Source organism: Rhinatrema bivittatum, chromosome 1 (genome assembly GCF_901001135.1).
Source record: "Rhinatrema bivittatum chromosome 1, aRhiBiv1.1, whole genome shotgun sequence".
NCBI lineage: Eukaryota > Metazoa > Chordata > Amphibia > Gymnophiona > Rhinatrematidae > Rhinatrema > Rhinatrema bivittatum.
The window spans coordinates 531,088,109-531,105,016 of NC_042615.1; the positions used below are offsets into that span (position 1 = coordinate 531,088,109).

At 41.8% G+C, this 16,908-nt stretch overlaps 1 protein-coding gene across 5 annotated transcripts in view; it reads left to right on the forward strand.

Moving 5' to 3' along the window:
* CDC37L1 (cell division cycle 37 like 1) overlaps window positions 1-16,908 on the forward strand; it is a 102,791-nt gene that overhangs the window by 32,355 nt on the left and 53,528 nt on the right. For all 5 annotated transcript variants that reach the window (XM_029613540.1, XM_029613512.1, XM_029613519.1 and 2 more), the window contains one exon: window positions 1,029-1,310. In XM_029613540.1, coding sequence (XP_029469400.1) covers window positions 1,029-1,310 — 282 coding nt within the window. The remainder of the gene's footprint in view (window positions 1-1,028; window positions 1,311-16,908) is intronic.

Below are 16,908 nucleotides of genomic sequence, written 5' to 3' on the forward strand. Positions count from 1 at the left end.
AGCCAACAATCATCCCATCTCCTTCCCTCCTTTTACTAACCCCCCCCCCGCACTCATCTCTTCTCCAAACTGAACAGTCCTTGAAGGCAGCAGGAACAGTAGCAATGGAAAGTGGGAAATTGAGGAAATGACAGATGGAAGGAATGACTGCTGTAGATGTACAGCTGAGGAACTGAGTAAGAATGAGAGCAGAACAACAAATAATTGGGTTTGTCGGAGGAGAGAAGATGGGCTGTACTGAAACTTCATTTCAGGATTGTCAAGTAGGGAATAGAGTTCTACGACATTACTACATAGTCTAATTTGTTATGTAATTTGGCTGAACTGTTTTCTTCATATTCAACCTGCCAGAGGAGAACAGCAGTGTACTATGTCGTTTTTGTTTTTTTTGTTTTTTTTTTTTAAATTTAAAATGATTTCCAGACAAACCAAGGAGCAAAACATACATGTAGCGTGCACAGTCACAGAGTTCACTGCAGAGCATAGGCAGGGTGTAAAAACAGGTAATTCATTAGTCCAAGGATGCCTCCAAAATCTGAGATGCTTACACAACTTCGCCCCCCTTCCCGCCCACACTGAAGGAAAAAGTCTTCCATTATATGTGTGAATGTGTATATATTGGTTACAGTTTTTATTCATTGCCCATTGTGAATCTTCTTATGAGTTTTATACAGCCAATGGGCCATCTTATTTTAAATTTGTGACTTTGGTATATGGCACCTCTGGCTTTCCACAGCATTTCTTGCTGTGTTCCTGTTTCAAGTGTTTTCACGTTGACTAATGGCTTTTGCTAAATGGGCTCTCCTAATTTTGCTTTGTAAAGATAATTTTTACCCATCAAATGTGATCTCAACTGGGGATCAACTATTTTCAAGCCTGAGCCTAAAAAATGGAAGAAACAGATTTTTCCATCTTTCCTATTCATTTATGGTGCACTTCTAAAGCATGATTTTTGTAGTTTGGGCAATGCCTGTTATATGAGAGATGGATTTAAAATGACTCTTTTTTTTTTTTTGTGCTGTATGCAGATGTATGCCGGCAGGATGGAACTGGCTTGCCAACAACAAGAAGAAAGTGTGAAGAGCTCCGTGGAGAGTAAATGGAATCTAGCAGAAGCTCAGCAGAAGCTCAACAGCTTAGCCTTGCATAACTCTGAGTCGCTGGATCAGGAACAGGCCAAAACACAGACAGCCCCTTCGGAGCTGAGGCAGAGGGAGGCTGAGTGGCGACAAAAAGAGGAGGCCCTTGTGCAGGAGGAAAGAGCACGGCTGTGCCACCCGGAGGCTGTGAGCCAGGATGTGTTTAATAAGGTACTTCATGGACACGGGGTGAGAACAAGTAAGTGTTCCTCATCCCACAGGGCCCAACAGATGAGTTTGGAGCTTTCTAATCTGCAGCTTGTAGGAATGAAAAGTTCTACCACTGTAAGTCAAAACTTTCTTACAGGTGAGCCTGCATTTGTTGCTGCCAACTAAGCAGCCCGAGTTTTGGCTTGTTGAGGTGAGTGGAAGAGGTGCTGCTTCATGGGAACCAGGGGTTTGGGAGAGCTGCTGAAAGAGTGGTGGGATCTGGCACCGCTCTCATCACCTGATTAGGTGGGTCCTTTAGACCTGTGAAGAGTTAACCCCAGATGCTATATGCTGCTGTGCCCTGTCACAAAAGTGTCAGCCTCCCTGCTGTGCAACATTCATTTGATGGGCTCTTTGATTTTCCTGAAAATAGATGTACATATGATTTGTGAGTTTGTATGCTGGTCTATTTTTAAAGTGGTAAGGACAGAGTTGAGAGTATGGCTAAGAGCTTTATCAACAAGACTGATTTCACTAGTCTTATTGACAGGTAAACTACCAAAGTTCACCTTATCTAGCAGTTTGTGAAAAGTCAGGTAATGTTCCTGTAAAGTGCACATATGCCATAAATTTTGTCACCCGGCCTGTATTGTTGCCAGACTTACCAAGAGCAGTGACCTATGATGGGGACAGAATTGAAAGGGTGTCTGATCCAGACTCTCTCCTGTGCTTGCCCTGGGCTGTCCAGAGCCTGTTCCTCCGCTATTAATTGTTCTACATTGTCTATTCTGGCATGCAGCAAAGTGAACACTTTCAAAATTTGCAGGCCAGCACTTTATCACTGCTTATCCTGTGCATATTGATATCCATATCCAGGAAGTGCTGGCCTATGAACTTTGAGCATGTTTGCGGTGCCAGCACAGCTTAGAGAAATAGGAAGCAGAAGGACTGGCTCCTGCTGCTTAGATATGTTGCCTGGAGGAATGGATGCCTGGGAAAGAGGAGTAAACAGGCAGAGGGAATGGATGCAAAAGAGGGAGGGAATGGATTCTGGGAATGGAAGAATGAGGGCAGATGCTGGGGAAGAGGATTGGAGAAGGCAAGGGGTAACAAATGAGGAGAGATGAGGCATTAGAGGCATGATGTGGAAAGGATGGGAGACAATGGAAGTGTAAGAAAAGAGTAGAGAGCTAAGAGAGCTGAAAGATGTGAGAAGAGATGGCAATGAAGGGAAGAGATGGAAGCTGAGAAGACGTGAGTTGAGGGAGACAGGAGGAAAAAGACAGGAGCTCTGGTGGTGGCGGCAGCTATTGGCACAGAATGCTTTCCTCCCTTGCTTTTCTGAGCTGTACACTTCCACATTTCTGTGCACCATGACAGTACACCCCCCCAGAAAAAATTAGAGGGATCATTGATGTCATTTTTTAAAATCATAACTTTAAATGAGGATTGTTAAGAAGTGGAAGGTATATGGCATTACCAAGACCCTTCCTACATCAGGCCAACCCTCCAAACTGGATGACCAAGCAAGATGGAGACCGATCAGGGAGGCAACCAAGTAGCTAAAGGCAACTTTGAAAGAGCTGCAGATTTGCATGGCCAAGATAGGTCAGAGTATGCATGTGACAACAATTTTCCAAGAACTCTACAAACTCGCCTGTATGGTGGGGTAAGAAGGCCATCATTCATGAAAGCCTTGGGCATTTTTTCAGGGGGTACTTGCAGTACTAAGTAGCAACGCTTTTTTTTTTTTTTTTTTTTCCCCCTCCACCTTTTTGATTTGTCCTGCAGTCACTTAAAAAAAAAAATAAAAATTCCTACATATAAGTAAAGGCACCTTTTTCAACAGAAAGATAGCACCGAGAGAGCCCACCTTGAATCCCCTTTGAAGCATGCAGAGGGACACTCTGTATACTGTAGCCATGGCAAACGTTTTTGTGGTCTGACAAAACTAAAATAGAACTTTTTGTCCTAAATGCAAAGTATTATGTTTAGCGCAAACCCAACACAGCATATCACATCACCCAGAGGACACCATCCCTACCGTGAAGCATGGTGGTGGTGGTAACATCATGCTATGGTGATATTTCTCATCAGTGGGGAATGGGGCACTCATTATAGAAGGGACAACGAATGGATAAAAATACAGAAATGTCCTTGAGAACCCAGTGCCAGCTTTTGGGGTGTGCGGCAGCATGGTGCCATGCTCAAGGGGGGGGGGGGTCACCATTGCTCCATTCCTCCCGCATTATGTCTGCAGGCAGGAGATTCAGGAATGCATCTCTGTAATGGGAGGTGAAGAATTAGTCTACAAGGAGGAGGAGAGGAATAAAGGGAAGGGGATTGCTACTAAATAGGAAAAGAAGAGAGGATGCTGGGGGGGGAGAGAAGGAGAGAAAAAGGTTGGTGTTACTGGGCACTGTGGGGATGGGATACTGTTAGAAGGTGGGGAAGTAGGGTGGAGGAGAACGTAGTATGATGGCTTCAGCACAGTATACTCATTGCTGAAGGAGAGAGTGCTATGCTAGAATTGCTGCAAAGGGGGCACCAATTTCAGGTTTTGCACAGGTCACTAGTTAGCCCAGAGCCAGCCCTGCCTGATGCCCTCGGCAAGAAAGCTGAAAAGAGGCTGAAAGTTTCCCTTTCTGTAAGATAATGATCCGAAGAGCTTAACCAGAGAGACACTGTAGTGGCTCTGGAACAAAAAGGTGTAAATGTCCTGGAGTGACCTAGTCAGAGGCCTGACCTCAGCCCAGTCAAAAATCTGTGCCATGTCTTAATTTTTATCAATCAATACTCCCCAAGGAATTTGACAGAGCTTGGAACAGTTTTTCTGTGAAAGATGTGGCGTATGGTGTGTTAATGAGTGAAGAAAAAGCTCCTCACTTAAATGCATGCAGGTCTGACGCACACAGTGTGAAAACTGTTGAAGGGGTGTGGATTTTCTATAGCAAATGTAAGTTGGGGATATCACCTGATATATGTCCCTACTCCAGTGTTGCTACAAATATCAAGGGAATTACAGATTAGCAGCTCCACATATTCCCTATTCATATATCCTTACTACTACTTCTACTACTTAGCATTTCTATAGTGCTACACAACGTACGCAGCACTGTATAAACACAAAAGTTTCTGCTCAGTAGAGCTTGCTATCTAATAAGACAACATGCAGGACAAGAGACTTGGGGCATTTTCATAAAACAAGACAATGGTTAAAGAAAAAATTAATGAGAATAAAAGCAGACACTCAGGCGTAAGACTTAAAAGCAGCTTTAAGAAGTGGATCTTTAGATGGAATTTAAACACTGCGAGAGAGGGAGCATGACATACCAGTTCAGGAACACTATTCCAAGCACACGGCATGACCAGGTGGAAAGCACGGAGTCTGGAACTGGCAGTAGAGAAGAAGGGCACAGATAGGAGGGACTTGTCTAATGAACGGAATGCACGAGCAGGGGCATAAAGAGAGATAAAAGAGGAGAGGTAGTGACGTGCTGCAGAATGAAGGCATTTGTAAGTGAAAAAGAGGGGATGAACTGCTTGCGGGAGCGGATAGGGGGCCAATGCAGTGACCTCAGAAGAGGGGTTATGTGAGCTTAGTGACAGGTGAAAGATAATTCACATAGCTGAATTTAGGGCAGATTGCAATGGAGAGACAGCTTGCTGGGAGACCTGTGAGGAGCAGGTTGCAATAGTCTAAGTGGGAGGAGATGGGAGAGTAAATAAGGGTTCTGGTAGTGTGTTCAGAAAGGAAGGGGCAAATGTTTAGCAATGTTATAGAGAACTCCTAGGTAATGGGCTAAGGGGACTGGGAGGATGACTGTTATCTACAGAAATAGAGAGAGAAGGAAGAGGGGAGGTGGACTTGGGGTGAAAGATAAGGAGCTCTGTCTTGACCATGTTGAGTTTAATGTGGTGATGGGACATCCAGGCAGCAAAGTCAGACAAGCAGGCTGAGATCTGGGCCTGGATTTCTGATGAAAATTCTGGTGTAGAAAGGTAGGTCTGGGAGCCCTCAGCATAAAAATGGTATTGAAAGCCAAGAGGAAATCAAAGTACTAATAAATTAGTATATAGTGAGAAGAGGGCCCAGGATAGAACCCTGAGGAACAACAATGGATAGTGAAATGGCAGTAGAGGAGAAACCCACAAGAGGAAATGTTAAAAGTGCAATTGGAGAGGCAAGAAGAGAACCAAGACAGGACAGAGTCCCGAAACCAAGTGAGGCCAGAGTAGGTGGTGATCAACAGCATCAAAAGCAGCAGACAGGTCAAGGAGGATAAAGATAGGGTAAAGACCTTTTGGCTTCAGTTATAAACAGATCATTGGAAACTTTTTTGGCAAGAGCTGTTTCACTTGAATGTAGAGGGCGAAAACAAACTGGATTGGATCAAGAATGGCTAGAGATGTAAAAGTCAAGACAACAGCAGTGAACAGCTTGTTCAAGTAGTTTGGAGGCAAAACTGAGATGGAATGATAGTTGGCAGGATAGGTAGGATCAAGTGAGGGGTTTTTTTTTTTGTTTTTTTTTAAAGGAATGGTATGATTATGGCACATTTGAAAGTAGCAGGAAGTTAGTAGTGGAAAGTGATTGAGGATGTGACAGATGGAACAGATGATTGCAGTGGAGATGGAGCTGAGGAATTGGGTAGAGAGAGGTTCAGAGGAAGAAGACTACCAGTTTCCTCCACTGTCACTTCAGGAAAGGAGGAGAGAGGGGCAAAGGCTGGGGGAAGGGTAGAGGAAAGAAGTGGGGAAGAGGCAGATAAAGATGACCTGTTTGAAAACTCAAGACTTATATTGTGAATCTTGTCATGGAAGTAAAGCCATAGTCTGGGCAGAGAGTGAAGAGGAGGGAATTGAGTATGGCAAAGACAGAGAAGGTTGGATGAAAGATTTGTCAGATGGGCATAGTAGTCTTGTTCGGCAAGTGCAATAGCATACTGGAAAGTGGTCAGCATGAATTTGAAACGTATGACGTCTGCATGGATGTGGGATTTTAGCCAGGGTCATTCCGTAGAGCAGGCGCAGGAACATATGTAGTGAATTTTAGGGATGAGCCAAGGCTGGGGTTTAGTGCACCTTATAGGATGTGTAAGAGGAGGGGCAAGAGTGTCTAAGGTTGAAAAGAATATTGTGTGGTAAGAAGAAACTGCTTCATCAACAGATTCAGACAATGTTGTGGAGGATAGAAGAGATGAACAGCAGTGGAGAAGATACCAGGTTCAACAGTTAGGAGATTCCTAAAGGTGTAGGTGGTGATAGGTTGAGTCTGTGGGGGAGGGTGGTTTAGGGTGGAAGAACTGAGGTGGAGAAGTCTGAGACAGTAGTTGGAAGCAAAGACTAGGTCAAGGCAGTTGCCATGCTGGTGAGCAAGGGTGATAAAGCAGAGTCTGAGATCAAATGAAAAGGTTAAAGAAAGGAGTTTTGAGACATAGGGTTAGAAGGTGTCATTAACATGGAGGGTAATATCACCAAGGGAAAGAGAAGATGGGTCAATGAAGAAGGAAAGCCAGGAATCGGTCAGTGAGAAAGGAGGAGCTAGATTTAATAGGGGGTTGATAGATGACAGCTACTTAAAGAGGTAGTGGAGTGAATAAGCTGGTGGAATGGGTTCAGAGGAAGAAAGGCTTGAAATCTACAGAAGGGAGAGAACAGTAGTCCAACACCATCACCACAACTTACGGGCGAGGTGTGTGGGAGAAGATGATAATCATAACAGAGAGCATCAACTGAAGCAGTGTCCTTGGGGCAAAGCCAGGTCCCTATTAAGGCAAAGATGAAGAGAACGAGAGGTAATAAGGTCATGAATAAAGGCAAGCTTTTTGGAGATAGTTTGCATGCCATAGTGTGCATGAGAAAAGAAGAGAAGGGGGGAATAGTGATAAGATTGGAGGGGTTATGGCCTGCTATGGGACAATGGGGTGAAAGTTGCCTTAAAAGGCCATGATTGGGATTGATATACCCTGCTGAAAGTAGGAGGGAGGAGCAGGATAATATGGAGAAGATAGAGGTATGCCGATAGCGATGATAATCCTCTATGCATCTGTTTCTTGTCACTGTTGGTGACAGGACAGTGGCTAGATGGAACTTTTTAGTCTGACCTGATTTGTTGTTAGATTTTTATGTTAAAATATGTTCCTGTACCATTACCTGAGCTATACCTACAAGGTAATTAGTAGCACACACAATGCCATTACTCATACCTCTGTTTTCATCCTGTCCCCTGTATGTAAAGTGTGAGTATTTATTTAAAATCTTTTCTATACCATCGTAAAGTTATATACCATCACAATGGTTTACATACAGGCACATGAATTAAATTTGATAAATGTGTACGGTAATACATTCTAACAAGTGTCAATAAGGTTCGGTTACATCATGTCGTAATAAATCTTACTTGTTGAGTGAGGTAAGTCTTGACCATATATACATGTAAGGTACTTCTTTATAGGTATGATTCTCCTGCTCTGTTTAATTCAGTTAAGTTAACCGTGAGATAAACTAATAAGCTACTTCAATGCACATGTTGAGAACAGTGCTGTGTGCTGGTGATCTTATGCCTGTTCCTGCATACTTTCTATTCTTCGCTCTCTTTGTAAAAAGCTTGTTTAAAAAGCCAGGTTTTTAAACTTTTTTTTAAAGGTTTTGAGGTCTCTTTGTAATCTGATCTCTATTGGCATTGTGTTCGACAGTGTAGGGCCTGCTAGGGATAAAGCCCTTTCTCTAACTTGGGTTAGTCTCACTGTCCTGACAGAAGGAATGGTTAGGAGTGCTTTGTTAGCTGATTTCAGTTTTCTGTGTGGGACATGTACCCGTAGTGCTGTGTTCAGCCAATCTGCCTTTTCATCGTCTATTAATTTATGTATTGTTCATAGGGTTTTGTATTGTATTCTTTGTTCTGTTGGTAACCAGTGTAATTCTGCTAGAGTTTCTGTGATACGATCCCTCCTTTTTTTACCAGTCAGTATTCTTGCTGAGGGTGTTTTGTAGTATTTGAAGTGGTCTTAACGTTGTATGCGGGAGTCCTAGTAAAAGGGCGTTGCAGTAGTCCGTGCTAGAGAATATTAGTGCCTGGAGCACTGTTCGAAAGTTTGCAGGTGTTAGTAAGGGTTTTAGATTCCTGAGAATCATGAGTTTTCCGTAGCCTTCTCTTACTTTTAGTGATATGTGCTGTTTTAGACTGAGTTCTATGTCCATTATTATTCCGAGGTTCCGTATCTTTTCGTCTAGTTCAATTTTCTGGTTGTTTTTGAGTATTATTGGAGTTTGAATGACCTTGATATTTTTTCGTTCTAAGTGTAGAAATTCCGTTTTTTTAATGTTAATAACTAATTCCATTTGGTTTAACAGCTGTTTGATAATATCTAGGTACATGTTAGCTAGGTTTTAACGTTTTCTCAATTGTGTCATCGATTGGTAGGATTAGTTGAATGTTGTCTGCATATATGTAATGTGTGATTCCCAGGCCTGCTAGTAGATGGCATAGAGGCAGCATGTATATGTTAGAGTTGCAGATAAGGCTGACCCTTGCGGTACTCCTGTATCAAGGTTAAGTGTCTGATATTACCTCTTTTATTTGAACTTGAAAGAATCTGTGTTTTAGATATGAACTGAACCAGTTTGTTTTGCTGTATAGTCCTATTTCTTCTAGTCTTTTTAATAGTATTTTATGATTTACTGTGTCGAAGGCTGGTGATAAATCTAGCATTACTAGAATGTAATGTTTTTCGCTATCAACAAGACTAAGCAGTTGAACTGACTTTTTTCCAACTGCTTAGTCTTGTTGAAGTACAGTAAACACATTTTGTTTTTTGGAGAATGATGTACAGTTTACTGTTTTCAGTTGGGTAAATTCAGGCTTGGGCAGGAAAGTATGTGTGCCTGACTAAAAGAAAGGAAAGATAGATAATTAGAATGTGCAGCACTGAATGAAAAGGTAGATATAATTGGTATCTGAGACCTGGTGGAAGGAGGAATACCAATTTGACAGTGCTATATCAGGGTTCAAATTATATTGCAATGATAGGGTGGATCAACTTGGTGGAGGTGTGGTGCTTTGTCAGAGATGGTATAGAATCCAAGAGGATAAAGGTCCTGCAGGAGACTAAAATGCACAATAGAATCTTTTTATGGGTGGGAATTCCATGTGTAATGGAGAAGAGTATAGTGTGTGTGTATACTATTATCCACCTGGCCAACATGAACAGACAGGTGATGAAATGCTAATAGAAATTAGGGAAGCAAACAAATTTGGCAGCACCGTAATAATGGGAGATTTCCATTGCACAATATTGACTGAATAAATGTAATATCAGAAAATGCTAGGGAGGTAAAGTCTCTAGATGAACTAAGTGCTTCATGGAGCAGCTGGTCTGGGAACCAGTGAGAGGAGGAGCCATTTTAAACTTAATTCTTAGTGGAACGCAGGATTTGGTGCGAGAGGGCTGTGTGGCAACAGTGATCAGAACACTATCAAATTTGACTTAATGACTGGAGGCAGGAAATTAAATCTATTTCTCTGGCATATAACTTTCAAAAGAGAGACTTCGATAAAATGAGGAAAAAACTAAAAGGTGCAGCTTCAGAGGTTGAGTTTATCAATGTGGACATTATTTAAAAATAACCATCTTGAAAGTCCAAATCACATGATTTCTACACTTTAAAAAACGGTGGAAGGAAGGCCAGATGACTGCTGGCATAATTAAAAGGTGAGATGAAAGAGCTTATTTTAGCCAAAAGAACTTTTCAAAAATTGGCAAAAAGGATCCAACTGAAGAAAATAGGAAAAGCATTGGAAAGTTAGTTATAAAATATTGATAGGGCAGTCAGAAAGTGAAGTTGAAAAGAAACTGACTGTAGAGGCCAAAACTCATAATAAAAACTTTTTTAAATATGTCAGAAGGAGGAAGCCTGTGAGTGTATCAATTGGGACTGTTAGTTGATCGAGGGATTAAAGGCGCCCTTAGGAAAGACAAGGCCATAGCGGAAAGACCAAATTAATTCTTCACTTTGATATTTACTGAAGAGTATGTTGGAGAGATACCTTTGCCAGAAACTCCATTTAATAGTGAGATTCAGAAGAAGTGATACAAATCATGGTGAACTGGAAGACTTAAGGCAGGTTGACAAAATAAAGGGTTGAAAATCATTTGGACCAGATGGTTTACACTCCATAGTTTTGAAAGAACTAAAAAATGAAATTGCAGATTTATTACTAGTAATAAACAATGATGTCAGATTGAAATCTGATCCGTCTCCAACTGCTAGCAGGAGTACACTATACCCATTGGTCCTGAGTCCATCTGTCTACACTAAGGAAAATTAAATTATTAGGTAAGTAATTTCTCCATTCTGGCTTCTTCAGTTCCTTCAACCTCAAATGAACTCAGCAGCTATCCTGGTTCACCAGTTCCTCAAGGACCTTCAGATGAGGATGTGGAAAATGCCAGCATTGTACCTTCTGCTGGCTCAGAAACTGGACCCAAAGTACAGGGTCCAGGCCTCTACAGGGTTTGGGGTCGTCCAATATGGCACCACTCCATGGGGTTGTGTGTTGAAACATGCTAAGTTCACGCATGATCACTCCAATACATCTCCTTGAAAGAATCAAAAAACACTGGATGTGTTTTGGAAAAAGGTCTTCCAGGTGAGCCACAATCCAAGTTGAGTGCATGGATTGTGGCTCACCAGTTCTTTGTGGTGCAGTTTTTTTTTGTTTGTTTTTTTTAATGTGTGCAAAAGCTAAAACCTTTTGATGGCATCATCACAACCAGAGCAGATGACCTTCCATCGAGCAGTGGAGAACATGGAGCTATGTTTAAAAAAAAAAAAAAAAAGGATTGGATAAGTTCTTGGAGGAGAAGTCCGTTACCTGCTATTAATTAAGTTGACTTAGAAAATAGCCACTGCTATTACTAGCAACGGTAACATGGAATAGACTTAGTTTTTGGGTACTTGCCAGGTTCTTATGGCCTGGATTGGCCACTGTTGGAAACAGGATGCTGGGCTTGATGGACCCTTGGTCTGACCCAGTATGGCATGTTCTTATGTAAATGTGAGACCCATGTCATCCGTTCCACTTATGAAGCTTTTAGTAGTATGGCCAGAACTTTGGCAACTTCCATGGTTGCAAGCAAATGGTCTCCAAGAGGGAGGTAAATGATCATCTTAAAGATTTATTTATTTATTTATTTATTTAAATTTCTTATATACCGGCATTCGCGATGGGAGTCGCATCATGCCGGTTTACAAATAACAAGGTGTGACAACAGAATAAATACTTAATAACTTAAAAACATTAACATGTGATAGAAGAATAAGGTAGCAGTTACAATAAAACAGGGATAAAATGCAACTTGGAATGAAGAGAAGGCAAAAGAGAGATTAACACTGAGATAACAAAAGAATGACCAAGGTAAATAAAACCAAAGATGTGCTGTGTACAGAGGACAACTTATTTGGTGCAGAGTTCAATGATCATGATTGAGGAGCATCAATCCAACTTAGTCATTACCAACTCTGGCAGGGGACCAACTGACTCTTGCCCACTGCTAGTATATTTTCTACAAGCATCCATTCTTCCGAAGGCTCATAAACAGACAGCTTAAGTCTGGCATCAGTTTTTTGATGACTGAGACCCACCTTCATGCCTTCTCCGGCGGGGGGGGGGGGGGAGGGTTCAGTCCTTTCTCCCAGAATGGCTCCATGTCACCAAAGGCCAGCATGTCCTGAAAATTGTGGAGTATGACTGTCGCTTACACTTCTCTTGCCCTCCTGTGACACAGTAAATTTCAGTCTTCAGCTCATATCCTTCTCAATCTGCCCAACTGCAGCTGGAAGTGGAATCCCTCCTTCAGTAGATGGCAGTCGAACCTGTTCCTTCTTAGGAATGTGGTCGGGGATTCTAACCCTGGTATTTCTTAATCCCCCAAGAAGTTGGGGGAGGGGATTGAGACCTATACTGGTCTCATAGAAGCTGAACAAGTTGTTAGTGTGGGAGAGATTCAAGATGAACTCCCTCTAGACAATTCTTCCTTTCATTTAACTGAGGAATTGAATGTATGCTGCCCTGCCCATCGGAAGTTCCTCAGGTATGTGATGAATAACGTGCACTACCAATACAAGGTACTCCCCTTTAGCCTTTGGTAGCCCGGAGGGTATTGACAACAAAATACCTTTCTGTAGTGGCAACATGGCTTTGTTTGTGGGGATTTTGCATGTTCCATACCTGGATGATTTCTGGAATCCCTCGAGAAGAACATATGATTCCTCCAGTCTGTAGGTTTCCTGGTCAACTTTGTGAAGTCATACTTGTTTCCTTCCAAAAGTAGTATCTGCATTTCAGATTATTAATCAAGATATTATGCCACCTACATTCTTTCCAAGACTACTTGTGCACAAAAGAGAGAGGACTGCTTACACTTTGGTCCATAAAAGTCCTAGCGTATTACCTAAAGAAGGCTCAACCTCCACCGTCTAACTTTTTAAGTATTTGTGTCCTTTCATCCCAATAAATTGGGAATGGCAGTTGCCAAATGAAAGTTGTCCAGCTAGCTAGCAGACTTACTCCTGGGGGAATTCTACACAAATTCTGTGCACAAAAACTTAAATTATTCTGCAAACTTTATATTGGTCATAATAACACAATTAACATGCGTCTTTAAGTAATTACATTTTAAATTAATACAGAAAAAAGTTATTACTTAAAGATGCAGAATTTTAAATATTTTGAGCAGAATTTCCCTAGAAAATCACTTTGTGTCCCTTCCAGTCGTTCTCCCTTATCCCCTGGCCACTCTGCCCTCTCAGGCCCCAACTCCTCCACCTGCCAGTATCTCTCCCTTCCACCTCTAGGTTCAACCCCTTCCACTCTATTGCCAGTCCCAGAGTTTGACCCCGTTCTCAGTACTGCCCCTCATACAGGCTCCCTCTGTCCCTCCCTCTCTCTGATATACATACACATACCCTCATACAGGCTTCCTCACTCTCTCGCGTGCACACACTCATCTCCTCATACAGGGTCCCTCTCTCTTGCATACATGCCCAAACAAGCTCCTTTTCTCTTTCACACATACATCCTCATACAGGCTACCTATGTCTCTCTCTCATGCACCCCTTCACACAGGCTGTCTCACACATACACAATCCCCTCACATACACAATCCCTTTTTCATACACACTAGCTCCCAATCTCTCACACACACACACACTCTTTCACAATCTCCTCATATAGGCTCCATCTCTCTGAAACCCACACTCAAGCATCCCCCCACCCCTTCTTTTACCAATCATGCTCTCTCTCACCCCCTCCCCTCTCTCACACACACATTCTCTCTCACCGGCATCCCTCCCACCCCCCTTACCTCACTTGCTCTCTCTCACACCCTCCTGCTCTCTTATCCTCCCCTCTCTCTCACACACATTCTCTCACTGGCATGCTGCGAACAGAGCGCGTCCCGTGTGACGCGCTCCATTCGCAGTGAAGATGAAGGCCCGGGCGCACCGTTCGTGGCACACGAGGCCTTCCATCTTTGCCACGAGCGGAGCACAGTCCATTCGCAGCACATGGGGGCCTTCCCTTTTCGCCACGAACGGCGAGCCCGGGCCTCCATCTTCACCGCGAATGGAGCGCGTCCCGCTGCGCAAGCAGGACACACTCCATTTGTGGCATGCCAGGGTCTTCTCTGCTATTTTCTGTGCAGAATTTGGCAGTTTTGCACAGGAGGGAATTCTGTGCAAATTCTGCGATCCGCAGTAGCGCAGAATTCCCCCAGGACTACAGACTGTATGCGCTGGCTAGCTTATACGTTACAGACACTCTCAAGACAAAGTGAGAGACATGCCTTCAGTAACTTATCAGGGTCACTTCTATTGAGGACATTCGTAAAGCCACTACTTGTTCATTCGTTCTCACCTTCACATTCCATTACTGTCTGGATAGCATGTCTCGAGAAAGTAACTTTGGACAAGCAGTTCTGTGCAATCTACTCTCCACTTGGAGGGGCCAGGCTGTATTTATGTATTTGCTGTACTATGGAAGCCGCAGCTTGGGACTCCTCACATATTATGACTAATTCATGCTTGCTTGTCAACAGAGAAAGCAAGTTTACTCACCTGTGACCCTGGTTCTCTGTAGACAGCAGGATGAATCAGCCATACTTAATATTCACCCGCCTTCCTGGAGAAATGACTACTTTGCTAAAGCTTAAACTCCGGAAGAGATTGCGGGCTCATGAGGCAGCATACGTGTGCGGGCTCGAAATCTTTACAGTGCTCTGAGAGCTGGGTCCGTGTTGATGCCATCTGATGTCATCCATGCGTTATAGATAATTTATCATATTGTCTTCAGAGAACCCTGATTACAAGTAAGCAAACTTGCTTTTTTTTTTTTTTTCTCCTCTGGAAATTTATAGTGGTACCATACATATAATTTTGCCTTCATTTATGCAAACTAATATAGAGTCAACTGCTTAATCAAAGCATGATCAGTGCTCTGAATTTTCTGAAGTATTTTTATTTTTGTTTATTTTGCAGATTCTATTTATTGCTGTGTAAGTGTATTTTATTATAGGTTTGTATATTGTCTTAGGTGCACTACAAAAAGGCAACTTAAAATAAAGTAAAAATCATATTGTAAGGAGGACAGAATTAGTTCAGTTTGTCCTTTTTAGGGCTTGATTTTCAAAGCCACTTTTGCTCATAAAATCCTGTTTTATGCACATAGGTGGCGCTTTGAAAATAAGTTAGGGAGTTGTGCCTGTAAAAATATCAGCAACTCTCTTCAACATCTACTTCACATCATGCTCACTTCTAGAAAATCTTGGCACTAAATTCTTTATATATGCTGATGACATCCAATTTTTACATTCCCTTTGATAAAACCTTTGAAAAAATGGCAGAAACCTTAACAAAACACTTTAAATCAATAGACAAAGATGGACTCCGTGAAAGATGACTGGGACAATAACTGACCAATATCAAACCTGCCTTTCATCGCGGAAGTCCTAGAAAAAGCAGCTTTATCACAATTAGAAATCCACCTTGAAGACGACAAAATACTATATTTATTTATTTATTTATTTCACATTTTTATATACCGAGCATTTGTATACACTTCACATCCATTTACATTGTAAATGCAGACCAATTATTAATCCTGGTCCAATAAAAACTTATTGACTATATCTAAAAACTCAAACTATAAAGTTACATAAAACATGTAAAATTAAAATATTGAAAGTATTGAGATATCAAACAAATATTGAATGCCCATTAAAATTGCTAACAAATCGGTCTAAGACTAAAAAAAAGCATTTGACACAGTTGACCGCAAAATGCTAATATCAAGTCTAGCAAACATAGGACTCTCAGGCAAAACTCTTGACTGGTTCACTTCTTTCCTAAAAGACAGATATTTCAAAGTCTCAATCAACATCACATCAGAAGCCGTGCCACAAGGGTCCACCCTATCGGCCACACTTTTTAATATTTATCTACTTCCTCTATGCCAACTCCTATCAAACCTAGGCGTAACTTACTACATGTATGCTGACGACATACAACTCCTCATTCCAATCACATCCACCACCGAAGATGCACTGATACTAGCTGCCTCTCACCTCGATGCAATAAAAAACATGCTAAACCACCTAAAATTATGTCTAAACATGAGCAAGACTGAATGCATCCTAATTGAAAGAAAAAAGCCAGGATCAAAAGCAACCCCATCCTTCCAAATAGACAACATACACATACAACTTAAAGACAACGTAAAAGGCCTCGGTATTTGGATGGACAATGAACTAAACTACAAAAAGCACATCTCAACAAAAACAAAAGAAGGTTTCCACAAATTCCAAATACTTAAACATCTAAAACCCATGCTTCACTACCATAAGAACATAAGAAAATGCCATACTGGGTCAGACCAAGGGTCCATCAAGCCCAGCATCCTGTTTCCAACAGTGGCCAATCCAGGCCATAAGAACCTGGTAAGTACCCAAAAACTAAGTCTATTCCATGTTACCGTTGCTAGTAATAGCAGTGGCTATTTTCTAAGTCAACTTAATTAATAGCAGGTAACAGACTTCTCCTCCAAGAACTTATCCAATCCTTTTTTTTTTTTAAACATAGCTCCATGTTCTCCACTGCTCGATGGAAGGTCATCTGCTCTGGTTGTGATGATGCCATCAAAAGGTTTTAGCTTTTGCACACATTAAAAAAACAAAACTGCACCACAAAGAACTGGTGAGCCTCCCCAGGGTGATAAAAAAAGAAAAATAAAAAAATCAGCACAATGAAATAAAGAATATGGTCCATTCGTTTCTCCATGGAAAGCCCATAAAAATTAGGAATCATATTTGGGACAAATGAGATGAATTTGCAGTTAAGAAGTATCTTTATTATAGATAGGATTTCCTTCCAAGTCCTTTAAGAACATAAGAAAATGCCATACTGGGTCAGACCAAGGGTCCATCAAGCCCAGCATCCTGTTTCCAACAGTGGCCAATCCAGGCCATAAGAACCTGGCAAGTACCCAAAAACTAAGTCTATTCCATGTTACCATTGCTAATGGCAGTGGCTATTCTCTAAGTGAACTTAATAGCAGGTAATG